Source organism: Eumetopias jubatus, unplaced genomic scaffold, assembly GCF_037043125.1.
Source record: "Eumetopias jubatus isolate StellerSeaLion01/CBP00866 unplaced genomic scaffold, mEumJub1_p1.0 scaffold_16, whole genome shotgun sequence".
Taxonomy (NCBI): domain Eukaryota; kingdom Metazoa; phylum Chordata; class Mammalia; order Carnivora; family Otariidae; genus Eumetopias; species Eumetopias jubatus.
In genome coordinates, this window is record NW_028274822.1 from 7,801,053 (window position 1) to 7,815,484 (window position 14,432).

The 14,432-nt window shown below is 36.6% G+C and overlaps 1 protein-coding gene across 1 annotated transcript in view; it reads left to right on the plus strand.

Annotated features, from left to right (window-relative positions):
• RTTN (rotatin) overlaps positions 1 to 14,432 on the plus strand; it is a 160,544-nt gene that overhangs the window by 36,303 nt on the left and 109,809 nt on the right. The window contains exons 12-15 of the mRNA XM_028103002.2: positions 3,344 to 3,556; positions 5,103 to 5,215; positions 7,156 to 7,282; positions 13,989 to 14,114. Coding sequence (XP_027958803.1) covers positions 3,344 to 3,556; positions 5,103 to 5,215; positions 7,156 to 7,282; positions 13,989 to 14,114 — 579 coding nt within the window. The remainder of the gene's footprint in view (positions 1 to 3,343; positions 3,557 to 5,102; positions 5,216 to 7,155; positions 7,283 to 13,988; positions 14,115 to 14,432) is intronic.

Below are 14,432 nucleotides of genomic sequence, written 5' to 3' on the forward strand. Positions count from 1 at the left end.
GATTTGAAAGTTTTGACAAAATGACCTTGAAGGCCTTTCTGAAGTTGATAATTATTGGTTTGAAAAGATTTTGGACAATACCTATGTACAGGTTAAAACAATGCATTAGTAATCTTATGAAAAATAATTTGGTTGGATAAATCAAATTGGTAAAAATAAGAGCTAAAAATACTGGCCCTGTGCTGGAAGCAGGATCCAGAGCATCCTAGGAACCTCTGGGACTGTTTCTTAGCTAGCTAAGGGTAAGGAAGAATTTATACCACAAGGCTTTGACTTTTTCAGTGAGATATATATAATCTAATACTTTGCGAAAGCTGATAGATTCAGAGTAGCACTTCTCAAAGCGTAAGTGCAGACGGATCACCTAGGATCTTGCATATTCCCATCCTTTAGTTCTGGAGTAGGACTTGAAAGTCTGTGTTCTAACAAGCCCTTTAGATAATGCTGTGCCTGCTCTGAGTGGGAAGGTACAGAGAGAGCAGTGTTATGTCCCTTTCCCCCTCAGCACATGAAATGATGTTGTTGATTGTTTTTATCTAATAGCGGTGATGGATTTGCTTTGAAGTATCTTCACTTTTAGTTCTGACTGACATGTGACTAATGCTTATATATATAGTACAGCTGTCTTCAGTCTCTCGACTGTGATCAGTCCATTGGGCCATGCCAGCATTAAATTTGAGACCGTAGCATGGTGCTTTGAGTTGCTGAGATGATGAAGTTTCAGATGTAGGGAGAAAGAGTGAAGATGTCAGAATTCCTTAGTGTTGGGGTGAAAAGAAGAAAGGAAATTAATATTTATTAAGTGAGATATGCTAGACATCTGCTTGTGCTTAATTCTCACATCAGCTATTCTTACTTTTCTGACTAGAGTCAGAGAGAACTCTTAAAATTAGAACACAGTGCCTTTGGCATTAGATCCGTGAGGGTTTGATATCTTATCATAGTGCCCAACTCACAAAATCTCCTTGGCTAATTCCTCTTTCTCTTCCTAACCTTTGAAAGAAGTAGAACCCCAGGACTGACCAAGGTCCTCATGAGATATCATCCCATTTGTGGTCTTAAATACCATCAATTTGCTGACACCTCCCGGATTTATAGTTCCAGAACACATGTGTCCCCTGAACTGCAAACTCATTCTTCACTTCTGCTCTGTTCTTTCTGTAGTCCTCCTTCTCTGGGTAGATAGCACCTTCATTTTCCTAGTTGGTTGCTGATCAGGCAGAACGCTTAGAGTCATCCTTGATTCCTGTCTTTCACACATGCCTAGATCTAGCCCCTCTGCAGAATTTGTCATTTCTTCCTTGACATCTATCTGGAATCTGAACACTTCTTGCCATTCTCACCTCTGTTACCAGTTCAAGCACCTTTTGTGCCTAAATTGTTACAGTAGCTTCCTCAATGATGTCCCACCTTCCACCCTTGCACTGTTTCATCTTTTCCCTACAGACTGCTCTTGATACTTGCTTGAAATTTTCCGGTGCTTCCTCCAAAGACAAGTTTTAAGCCTTACCTGGTGTGGTCACTTTGCCCCTGAGCCCATTTCTCAGTGTTAGCTTCACTGGTCTCCTTGCTGCCAGATATACCCTATCTCTGGGTCTTTGTACTTGCAGTTCCCTCTTCTACGGATGCTGTTCCTCCAGATAATCCAGACAGCTCCTCACTCCTCCAGGCCTTTACTTAAATGTTGCCTTATCAGAGAGGCCTTCCCCTCTAGAGTAGTAGCACTTCCCTTGTTCTAGTCCCCATTGTATCTCTTCCTTTCCGTATTTCCCATCCTTTGCTTGTTTTTCTTCTTAGCACTGCTGGTCACACCTGATGTCTTATGAAGTATTTTGATTTACTCTGCCTTCCTCTCTGGAATGTTCACTTCGTGAGGGCAGAGGCTCTGTTTGCTTCCTGCTGTGCCCCCAGGATCTGGCTTATGGTAGGGGAACACAGTAGGGGCCCAATAAGTATTTGCTGAGTGAGCAAATAATAGGTGATCAGGTAATTCAGTTTGCCTCTCTTTTTTCCCCACTAAGAGAGTTCTTCACAGAATCATGAAATTTCTCTTGACTTTCTAATAGCTGCTATCTTAAAAGCGGGTTTTTTTTTTTTCATGCTTATATTTGATTCCTTTGGTTTCTGATATTTATTTGGCAACTTTACTTCATGCAGAAACATTATTTAACTGATTGAGGCCTTAATTTTAGATTTTCAGGCAGTAACTAATTATTCTTAAAATAGGTTATCCATGAAATAAATGGTGACCAAACCTACTTTATTTTTTATTTATTTATTTTTATTTATTTATTTATTTATTTTATTTTTTTAAGATTTTATTTATTTTTGAGAGAGAGAGAATGAGAGATAGAGAGCACAAGAGGGAAGAGGGTCAGAGGGAGAAGCAGACTCCCCGCCGAGCAGGGAGCCCCATGCGGGACTCGATCCCGGGACTCCAGGATCATGACCTGAGCTGAAGGCAGTCGCTTAACCAACTGAGCCACCCAGGCGCCCTCAAACCTACTTTAATAAAGACATTATTTCAGCCAAAGTAGTGAGCTCTGCCAAATGATTTTTCTCCAAACATTAAATTTTTAATCCTTTTTGTTTCCTTAAATGATTCATAGAATCCTATCACTAAACTATAATCATTAAAAAAAACAGAACCTAAGCAGTTCTTTCAATTTTAAATCAGTTGAAGTTAAAATGTGTAATATTTCATTTGGGCCTGTGGTTTTATACTAATTAAGGGTCAGTCTTCTTTGGGTGTTCTAGAACTATTTAAATATTGTTGAATTTCCCTTTTTCCCTCAAATACAAACTAAACAAAAAATCAATTTCTGTTCAAACCAATCTGTAGTTATGTTTGATTTAGTGTTATTCAATTCAATATGTAGTTAATAAGCCCTGGGTTATGTGTTCAGCTTTGTTTGGTTGGGAAGTGCTCGTCTTCAGGAGTTTATTGCATTATTCTGGAGATTTATGTGCACAGCATGAAATAATCAGATCAAAAAGCCTCCTGACTTTAGTTCAGTAGCAGAGTTATAAACAAGGTGGAGGGTCCAGTTCTAGCTGTTGGTAGTTCTTGTTGTTGGTTTGGGGAAGAGGTTAAGTATCCTGTGTCCCAGGCTTTGGGAAAATGTTGAAATTTGGACTTGAGTTATTCTGGGCAGAGAAAAATTACATTGAACAAGACACAGAAGTGAGTAGTGCATTAGGGAATAGGATTTTCTTTGGAAAAGCATAGACTTTGTGATAGAGAATGATAAAAATAGAAAGTTGAGCTAGCTACATGAGTAGTCTACCATATTTTTCTTAAAAATTTTTTTAACTTTTTTTTTTTTTTTTTTAATTCATTAAGGCAAGCCACCTTTTACCGGAGTCTATGTCAGCAGCATTATTTCTAGTTTCTTTGGACATGCCTATTTCTTTGGAATATCCAAATATTCACGAAGCTGTTGTGGCATATTTGGAACAGCTGAATTCTGAAAACTACAGTATTTATAAACGAACTGCAGAGGCTGTTTATTCAATTGAATGTACCTGTAACTTCCTGTCTGATGTTGGGAAGGAGGTAAACAGTTTTGTTAATATCTTTGAAATATTCCTTTGCTAAAATATTTGGAAAATGTAGCTATACTTTCAAATCAATGGACATACCATAACTGAATTGTTGGAGGTGGGGTACATTACTACTAAATGGTCATTTATCAGATTAAAGTAAGGATATGATTTGTGTAAAGGTAAACGAAGACGTTATGAGACTGATGCGCAGCCTACTGCACTGAGGTGACAGGTAAATGAAGACTGTAGTTAGATGAATGGTGTATATTCATGAGACTGGTGGTTTTTGAAAAGGCAGTAATTATTATCAATGTCTTAGTATTTAATAGTGAGTTCCTTTTTGAAGTGATTTACTCTGTATGAATACTGTGACATTGACATAAACACAACTATAAGGGCCATTTTAGTGCTTATCTGTAGACACATAATTTCCTTTAATATTTTATGGATCCTTAGTACTCACTCACACAAAGAGCCTGGTTTTTTATTAAATAAAACCGTGACTAGATTGTTTACAAGGTAGGATGACTTCAGGTGCAATGTTATAGCAATAATTATATATTGTTATTTATCCCTTTTAGAGAAACTATTAATTAGGATGTTTAATATGTTATCAGTGAAGGGGTTAGTGAGCCTTAAAATAGACACTGACTACAATAGTTGTTTACTGTTTGAAAGTACCAAAATGGTACTTTAAAAAATTAGGAGCTAAATATTTATTCCTTTTGTTCCCTGCAGTGGAAGCCATCTCAACCTCTAATTTTCCTTTAGTTACCCATTATTTTTTTTCCTTTTCTTTAGCCATATCTCAATGCCAGTGGCTTCTTGTTTCCTCCGTGATAGAAGTGCAGATTGTCTTTAAATTGAATTATTTCTGTGGTGTTTTGCATGGTCAGTTAATCATGCATGTATTGGTTGTCCTTTATGTTTGTAGAAGCAGTCAGGATGTAGAAGGGGGGAAATGGATCATAAAAATACATGAGTCCTGCCCTGAGTCTACAGTTAGTAGGGAAATAGGGCTACAAACAAATAGCCACTCAATTATAACCTTAAGCCTACTTAGAGGTGAAAAATAGAAACTTTCTTGGGCATTTCGCGAGGAATTTTTCCTCCTGGGCTGACATTTTTAGTTTGCTTGTTGGGAAAGTGGACTTAAGCAAATATGGACAGTCTCAAGGTCTCTGAATGATCTAATTTCTTTTTTTTTTAAATTTCAATTTTACTTAGTTAACATACAGGGCAATATTGGTTTCTGGAGTAGAATTCAGTGACTCATCACTTACATACAACCGCCAGTGCTCATCACAAAAAATGCCCTTCTTAATACCCTTCACCCATCTGTCCCATCCCGCAGCCGCCTCCATCAATCAACCTCAGTTCTCTATCGTTAAGAGGCTCTTATGGTTTATTTCCCTGTCTCCTCCCCCATCCCCTTCCCATATGTTCATCTGTTTTCTTTCTTAATGATCTAATTTCTTGAAGTTGCTTAGTTAGCTGTTGAGAATTCTATTGTACATGATTTTGACATTTACTGTTTCATTTTGCTCTTTTTTTAGGGAGAGAAGAATCTCTTAGAATTAGTGGAGCTGGCAGACCAAGCCTTGCGAAGCTTTTCCTATCATCAGCATTTCCCCCTAATAAAGGAAATCATCTGCATGTGTTCAAAGATGTAATATTCTCTTTCTTGATATGATTATATTATTATAGGGGGTACTGTGTATGTGTGCACTTAGAAGCAATGAAAACAGAACTGGTCTTAAATCTTGTTACTGTTTTTTTAGTTAAAATTGTTTTTATATAAGTCTGACCTCTAAACTATATATATATAGCTGCATTAGGGCAGTCAGCTATTTTATTCAAGGGTAAACTTTAAAAATGCCATGGCTGTAATCGAAATGAATTATCCCTGGATTTTTATACATTTGTTTTGGTGTCCCTCCAAACTAAGTATTCAAGCATATTTGTTTATTTATCTTTAAAGTTTCAATTAATAACTTAATTGAGGGTTTTTTAATGTTTCATTGCTTCCTACCTTTTTCCTGTATGGATTTTTAGAATGCATCATGCATTGTTTAAATTACTTTGAAGACATTGGGGGTGCCTGGGTGGCTCAGTTGGTTAAATGTCTGTCTGCCTTTGGCTGAGGTCATGATCCCAGGGTCCTGGGACCGAGACCTGCATCAGGCTCCCTGCTCAACAGGGGAGTCTGCTTTCTCACTCTCCCTCCCTCTGATCATGCTCTCTCTCTCTCAAATAAATAAATAAAATCTTAAATAAATATTTTGAAGACATTGGAGCAGATTCCTATTTAGAATTTAGTATCTTCATTGCTTTTGGAAAGAGTAAATTCCATGATGATAAATATTAAGTATGGGATTTTTAAATTAATTAATTTATTACCTCACATAGTTAATGTTTGTGTGTGTGTGTATGTTTATGTGTGGTAAGAACATTTAAGATCTGTTCTCTTAACAAGTATCAAGAATACAATACAGTATTATTAAGTGTAGTCATCATAGAGAACATTAGATCTCCAGAATTTGTACATCCTGAAAACCTGAAACCTTGTACGCTTTGACCAACATCTCCACATTTCCTGTGTTCCTCAGCCCCTGGCCACCACCATTCTGCTCTCTGTTTCTATGAGTTTGACATTTTTAGGATTACACATATAAATGGGATTATGCAGTATATTTGTCTTTCTGTATCTGACTTAGGTAATTTAACATAATGTCCTCGGGCTTCATCTATGTTGTTACAAATGATAGGATTTCTTTCTTTTTTAAGGCTGAATAATATTACATTGTATATATATATATATACTACATTTTCTTTATTTGTTCATCCATCCATGGACACTTGATTGTTTCCATATATAGTTACTCTTGAACAACACAGATTTGAACTGTAAGGGTCCACTTATATGAGGGTTTTTTTTCAATAAATATATGTACAGTACTGTAAATGTATTTTCTCTTACCATTTTTTAAACTTTTTTTCCCTCTAGCTTTATTGTAAGACTACAATGTATATGTAACACTTATAACATACAAAATATGTGTTAATCATCTGTTTATGTTCCTGGGAGGGATTCTGGTCAACAGTAGGCTATTACTAGTTATGTTTTTGGGGAGTCAAAAGTTATACATGGATTTTTAACTGCATGGAGGTCAGTGCCCCTAACCCTTGTGTTGTTCAAAGGTCAGCTGTGTTGGCTAGTGTGAATAATACTGGGGTGGACATGGGAGTACAGATATTTCTTCGAGATATTTATTTCATTTCCTTTGCATTTATAGCCAGTAGTGGGATTGTTGGATCATATGGTAGGTTCTACTTTTGATTTTGAGGAAACACCATACTGTTTTCGATAATGGCTATATCAGTTTACATTACAAATACGGGTGTTTAAAGACTTTTTTGGTATTAATTTTAAGAGAATATTTTTTTCTATTGAGACAAGTAAGTGCTTAGGTAAATTAATACTGGGTTAGTTAAATAAGATCTCAGTTGGAGGAATTGGAGTAGGAAGAAACCCCTGCCACTGTGCTTTTCAGTCTCTTTAATAACTCACTTACCGTAGATGTCTTGGATATTTTACCTTTTTACCAGTTGGAAATCTGCACAGGCTAGTCCATTACTTCAAGGAGAAAGTCAGAAGGTGTTTCTACGCATGTTATCTCACCCATTACTGCAAGTGAAAGTTGAAACTTACAATTGCTGTCTGGAAATTATTAAGGTGGGTTTTTTGGTTTTTGTTTTCTGTTGTTGCAGAGAGCTAACAGTGGATTCTCTTATTTTATTTATTTATTTTTTATATAGTATTTTATTTTTTAAGTAGGTTCCATGTCCAGCATGGGGCTTGAACTCATGACCCTGAGATCAAGAGTTGCATGCTCTACTGAGCCAGACAGTGCCTCTGGATTCTCTTATTAAAACTCTAAAATTAGTTGACATTTTGCATGAGATATAAGAATTATTACCATAGAAATAAATGACAATTATTTATCAACTTTAAGAAATTTTTGCTATTAATTCCCTAAATGGCAAGTCTAGCAATTGAATTGCTTTTTTAGAAGATTTGTTAAGAATTACATTTGTTTTGTGTTATTTAATGATGGAAGCATTGTAAGAAAATGTTGATTTCTACCATGTATTCGGGGTGCCAGGGTGGCTCAGTTGGTTAAGCATCTGCCTTCAGTTTAGGTCATGGTCTCAGGGTCCTGGGATCGAGCCCCATTTCGGGCTCCCCAGTCAGCGGGGAGTCTGCTTCTCCCTCTCCCTTTGCACCCCCTGCCTCTCATCCTGCTCATGCTCTTTTCTCTCAGATAAATAAATAAAATTTTTAAAAACAAGGAACAAAACTCATTTCTATGCTCAGGGAAAATTTTGGGTTGTTAACCTTAAATTTGATAGTATCAGGTCTGTTTTGTTAGTAATGTTTTTCTTTTGAAGAAAATATTTTTCTATCTTTTTAAGCTATAAAATATTTCAGCATAGAATAGTACATAAAATATTACCTATTTCAGTATTGAAAAGAACATTGTACATAGGACAGTCCTGAAAAATATATGTTTCTGTGTACTCTTGAAAATGTACTCTTGAGATGTCCGGGTGGCTCAGTTGATTAAGTGTCTGCCTTCAGCTCAGGTCGAGATCCCGGGGTCCTGGGATCGAGTCCTGAATCAGGCTCCTTGCTCTGTGGGGAGCCTGCTTCTCCCTCTGCAGCTCCCCCTGCCTGTGCACATGTGCGCTCTCTCTCTCTCTCTCTCTGACAGATAAATAAATAGAATCTTAAAAAAAAACCAAAACAATGTACTCTTGTATTTAACATTTTTGTAAATGCTAACTAGATATAACAGATGTTTACATTTTGCTACTTTAATTCTGACCCTCTTTTATTCAGAGAAATAAAAATACTAGTTATAACAAACTTCTTTCCTTTCTTTTTTCCCCTTTCTTCATCCACCAAGACAACTGCTCTTACAAAGTTGGTGTTTGTCCTTCCCATCCATGTGTTTTATGTAGTTTAACTATATATGTGTGTCTTTATAAATAATATATACAACTGATTTTTCTGCTTAAAAAAGTATATAATTTCATACTGTATGTATGTTTTTGCTGCCTTATGCCTTTCATTTAATAGTGGATTCCTACCAGTTCATTCATCCTAACTGCTCTTTAGTTTGGAAATACATTTCATTTATTGATATAAATTTAGGTTCAGTCTACTTTTCAACTGAAATAAGTTTTTCAGTGTTTTCATTGATGGCCTATAACTGATGGTATATGTGTTTGAAAATGCCATGATTTTACCTTCTTCCGGAATGAAGTTTTGCTGGATACGGAAGTATAGGTTGACTGCTATTTCCCTTAGCACTTTGTCAAGAGTGCTTTTTTCTTGTTAGGTTTCTATCATTGTTGAGAAGTCTGCTATCAGTTAAATTAAGATTTCCTTGGATTTTTTCCCCTCTAATTGCTTTTAAGATCTTTTCCTTGTCTCTGGTGTTCTCAGTTTCATTGCAGTGTGTCTTTGTGTACATTTTTTATTTATCTTGTTTAGTGCTCTTCAGCCAAAAGATTCATGTCTACCTTCATTTCTGATTAATTCTCAATTACTACTATTTCTCTTATCCTTGCTGTTCTCTCCAAGTAGAACTCTTACTAGATCTGTGTTAGTCCTTTTTATTTTACCCTTTGTGTCTTTTAAATCCTCTTTCACATTTTCCATATCTTTTTTTGATTTGTTTGGATGGAATTCCTCAGTGCAGTCATCCAGTACACTAGTTCTTTCCTGAGCTATTTCTAACTTGCTTTTTAAAAATGTGGTAAAATATATGTAACACAAAATTTACCACTCAGTCATTTTTAAGTGTACAGGTAAGTGTCATTAAGCACATTCACATTGTTGTGCAACCATTATCATTCTCCATTTTGAGAACTTTTTATCTTCCCAAATTGAAACTCTCTGCCCTTTAAACAATAATTCCCCATTCTCCCTCCCCCCAGGTCCTGGTAACCATCATTCTACTTTCTTACTGAATGAGACTGTGCTGGGTACCTCATATAAGTGGAATCATATAGTATTTGCCTTTTTGTGTCTGGTTAATCTCACTTAGCATGATGTCTTCATAGTTCATCCGTATTATAGCATATATCAGAATTACATTCCTTTTTAAAGGCTGTATAGTATTCTGTTGCATGTAATTTGTTGAAGGATCACTATTTGATGAAGGACTTTTGGCTATTGTGAACAATGCTTCTTTGAACATGGGCATACAAATATCTGTCTGAGTCCCTGCTTTAATTTCTTTTGGGTATATACATCCAGAAGTAGAATTACTGGATTGCACGGCAGTTCTATTTTTAATGTTTTTGAGGAACTGCCATGCTGTTTTCCATAGTGGCTGCATCATTTCATGTCCCCACCAGTTGTGCACAAGGGTTCCAGTTTCTCTCCATGCTCCCCAATAGTTGTTATTTTCTCTTTTTTCTTTCTTTTAATAATAGCCACCCAATCTCATTGTGATTGCATTTATTTATCAAGTTTTAAATTTCACTGATTCCATTTTTTATTATTACACTTTTTCTTTGCTTTTTTAACTTATTTTTTTTTTCCTATAATAGTCTTTCATTTTCTTCTTTTGCTTCTTTGGAAATTGTGAACATACTTACTTTGTAATTTATTTAGATTTTTCTATTATATAGAATGCTTTCATTTATTATGGCTATTGAATCTCTCAAATGTTGATTTCAGCAGGTAATGTGATTTTTGATTGTAAGGTTTTCTTTGGCAGGTGATTTATACTTTGGGAATCTCATATTCTGTAGACATTTGTTTTATATCTGCTTCTGACTTGTTTCCAGGGATTTGACAGAGTTGATAGGTGCCGTAGCCTGGGAGGGGCTTGTTAGGAAGATATATCTTCACTTAAGTATGTCAAAATGTTCATCAAATGAACCGGCTGAAGGGAAAGATAGAGGGTGGCAAGTGGCTAATTAAGAGAAGCTAGTGCCTTTGAAAGTTGAAGGCATTGGGATCTAGAATATTGATGGCTAACTGAGTGTAGGTAGGCTTAGGTATAGCAGCATGTTGAAGGTACTTCCTTCCATTGATTCTATATTTACTTTGAGATTGAAAATAAGTGGCATGTTTAGTGTATTTGAAATGACTGGCATGAGTAGAAGTTTGATAAAATCAAATAGCAGGATTTGGGGGTTGAATTGAGGACCCAGTTGATTGTTTTTATAATCTTAATAGTGAAACTAATCTACTTTGCATGATTGGCTAGCTGTTTGTGGTTTTGGAGAATGTGAACATTTGGATCCATCAAGGGTTGTAGTTTTTCCTTGATGATGGGAGGGAAGGCCTTTGGTGAACATGAAAATGAAAGACTATTATAGGAAAAAAAAAATAATAAGTTAAAAAAGCAAAGAAAAAGTGTAATAATAAAAAATGGAATCAGTGAAATTTAAAACTTGATAAATAAATGCAATCACAATGAGATTGGGTGGCTATTATTAAAAGAAAGAAAAAAGAGAAAATAACAACTATTGGGGAGCATGGAGAGAAACTGGAACCCTTGTGCACAACTGGTGGGGACATGAAATGATGCAGCCACTATGGAAAACAGCATGGCAGTTCCTCAAAAACATTAAAAATAGGACTGCCGTGCAATCCAGTAATTCTACTTCTGGATGAATATACCCAAAAGAAATTAAAGCAGGGACTCAGAAGTGATAGCCCATAGAATCAAAGGAAATAAAAGCTAGAGGGAAGGAAGTAGTTCAGACTTATAGACTGGAGGTCAAAGAAGTAGTATACTGTGAGGTGTTAAGCAAGGTAGAAACCTGTGTTTATGATTTTAGAGGGGAAATAAGTGGAAGCTAAGTTGAAGTGTTCCTGAGTTACAGGTCAGATAATGATTATTGAGATGAGGAGGTCAAGAAGCTGAGATCCGTATGTGTGGGATAGTTCTTACCCTCAGAAATTTAGAATAGTGGAATTGGTTTTGATGTTCAGGTCCTTGAAGTGGACTTTAATGAATTCCTTGGAATGCCTTGCCAGCCATTATGAAGCTTTGAATTTTATTCTAAGTACAGTGAGAAGCTATGAATGATTTTAGGCAGGGAAGTGATTTGATCTGTTTACCTTTTTAAAAAGATCATTCTTCCTATTGTGTGGGGAATTGATTGTCAGGGATCGAGAGTGGAAGCCAAAAGACCAATTCCACTGTAGTAGCCCCAGTGAGATATGATCATGTGGTGGAAATGAAGGAGAACATGAATTCAGGGTGTATTATGGATGTAGAGCTGGTTGGTCTGCTGATAATGGGAATAGGGTATAGAAAGTGGTCAAAGAGGAATTCTGGAGCTTGGGATTTAGCAGTTGGATTGATGGTGGTGTCCTAAGTATCAGATTGTGGGTTGGATAGAACTGTTTTGAACCAGTCAGATGACCTGGTGAGAGACTGGGGGAAAGAAGGCCGTTTAGGGTCTAACGGGTTAGAAGTTGGGCACGGAAGGAGCCAACACCAGGAACAGAGGTGTCTGAGGTGAAAGGGGAGCGTGCTGTCCTGGGCAGAACCAGATGACAACAGAAATGAGCCCACTGGGTTTGGTGTCAGGGGGCTTGACAGGAGGCCTCTAGGGGGTGGTAGGGCCTGACATCCTACCAGTGTGGGTGGAGGAGAACCTGGGAGTGAGCACATCGAGACGGAGGACTTGTGCTGTGATGCAGAGCTGGAAGACAGGCTGTTAGCAGCAGGGACCTCTTTGCGTGTGTCAGAGCAGTACTCCTCTGAAGAAGAAGTAGTGAAGGTGCTGGAGGAGAAGACAGTTGCAGGAACTAATAGGCGTTAGGAGGAGACCTAGGATGCAGTTTAGGAGGTGGGACTGGTCTTTGCCCGCATTCATAGTGTTTTTTGTGTTGTGAAAAGACCAATATAGGTAAGTTGATATATTTAGTGATGAGAAAGAAAGGTGTTTCATTAAGGATTGGGTATTATTCCCATTATATGGATTAGTGAACTGAAGGTCAGAGTTCAAGATTTTTTTTTTAAGATTTTATTTATTTATTTATTTATTTACTTACTTACTTACTTACTTACCTACAGAGAGAGAGAGAGAAAGTGTGCACTCAAGCCAGGGGAGGGACAGAGGGGGAGAGAGAGAGAGAATCTCAAGCAGACTCCACAGTGAGCACAGAGTCCGCTGCAGGGCTCAGTCTCACGCCCCTGAGATCATGACCTCAGCCGAAATTGAGAATCGTTTGCTTAACTGACTGAGTCACTCAAGTGCTCCGAGTTTAAAGATTTTGAGGAAGTAACTTTTTAAAGATTTTATTTATTATGTATTTGGGGTGGGGGAGATAGAGTGTGCGCGCAAGTGAGGGGAAAGGAGAAAGAGAATCCCAAGCAGACTCTCCACTGAGCCAGGAGCCCTACGCTCGCCTCAGTCTCATGACCCTGTGATCATGACCTGAGCTGAAACCAGGAGTGGACACTCAACTGACTGCACCACCCAGGCCTCCCAAGTGATAGAACTTTTATTAAACCATAGGCCAAGGCTATGCTCTTCCAAAAGCTTGGAATATAAAGTTATTGTCTAGCATGAAGTTAAAATCTAAGGAGAAAAAAATACATAAGTGTGTGTGTGTATGTATATATGTGTATGTGTGTGTGTGTAACTTTTTGACCTCTGATTTACTGTTTGTGGTTAGGAAGTAGTATTTTGCAGGGTGAATAAAATTCCATTTCTGAGAGTCATTGTTGATTTTATTTTTACCTTTTATATTGTATTAAATTCTGCTAATATTTCAGGTAGCTTTTACCCCCTTCTTAAGCAGTCTCTAAGAAAATACTGTCCTCTAGCTCAAATTGAGAAAAGAATTTATGATGAGTTTGAGAGATGGCATGGAGTCAGTACTTGTATTCAGGTGCATAGCTGTATTGATGATAAATATCCTGCATTTGTCCTTCCCTTGCTGCAAAACTTCAAGTCTATTTTCATTTGAATTTTGTTTTTCTTTCTCAAACTTCAGTAGGCAAAATGTGAACACCCTAAGATGAGTTTATTATTAATTTTTTAATGTCTGTCATTATGAACAACTTCACGAGATTATGATTGTCTCAGAAGTTTGGTTATTTAATTTATCAAAACTCTGCTTGTTGGCAGAAAGTAACATAACCTATATCCTAACATGCCTCAAAAGGCAAGAGAAATTTTTTTCATCCTCTATCAGGTAAAAGAAAAGTTTCAGTAAAGTGATATCGTGTAACATGCCTCAAAAGGCAAGAGAAATTTTTTTCACCCCATCCTCTATCAGGTAAAAGAAAAGTTTCAGTAAAGTGAAAAGTTAAATTAGAATTAAATTGTAAACAGAAGAAAGAGGAATCATTTAGAAAAATTAGCGTCACTAATTTTTCTTAAAAACTATTTTACAGGAATGCTTAGGTGTCCATAATGTCACTAAACCTGTGTCTTCACTTTGTAATGGAATTAATTTTCTACTTCACCCGAAAGTTTTGTATGAAATCTCTGCATTTGGCATTCAAGAGCCCAAAAATGAGGTATGGCATAAGAGTAAATGCAAAAGACAGGTGTACTTATTAGATACTCAGTTAAATCAAGATCCTATTCTACTATAACTAGATAGTATAATGAGAAGTTGAAAAGAAACTTGCTTTTGATTTATGGGTTCAGTTGAGATGTTATTTACATAAAAAGAAATGTTAAGGAAAATGTGAGAATCAAGATAAAGCACATACTTGTTCTCAAAGAATTCAGAGGAAGCTCTTATGTTTTTCATGTAAGATATGAACTCTACAGCATTATAGCCAGCAGGTCATTTCATCTGGGAAATTTTTATTTAATGCAAAAATATACCT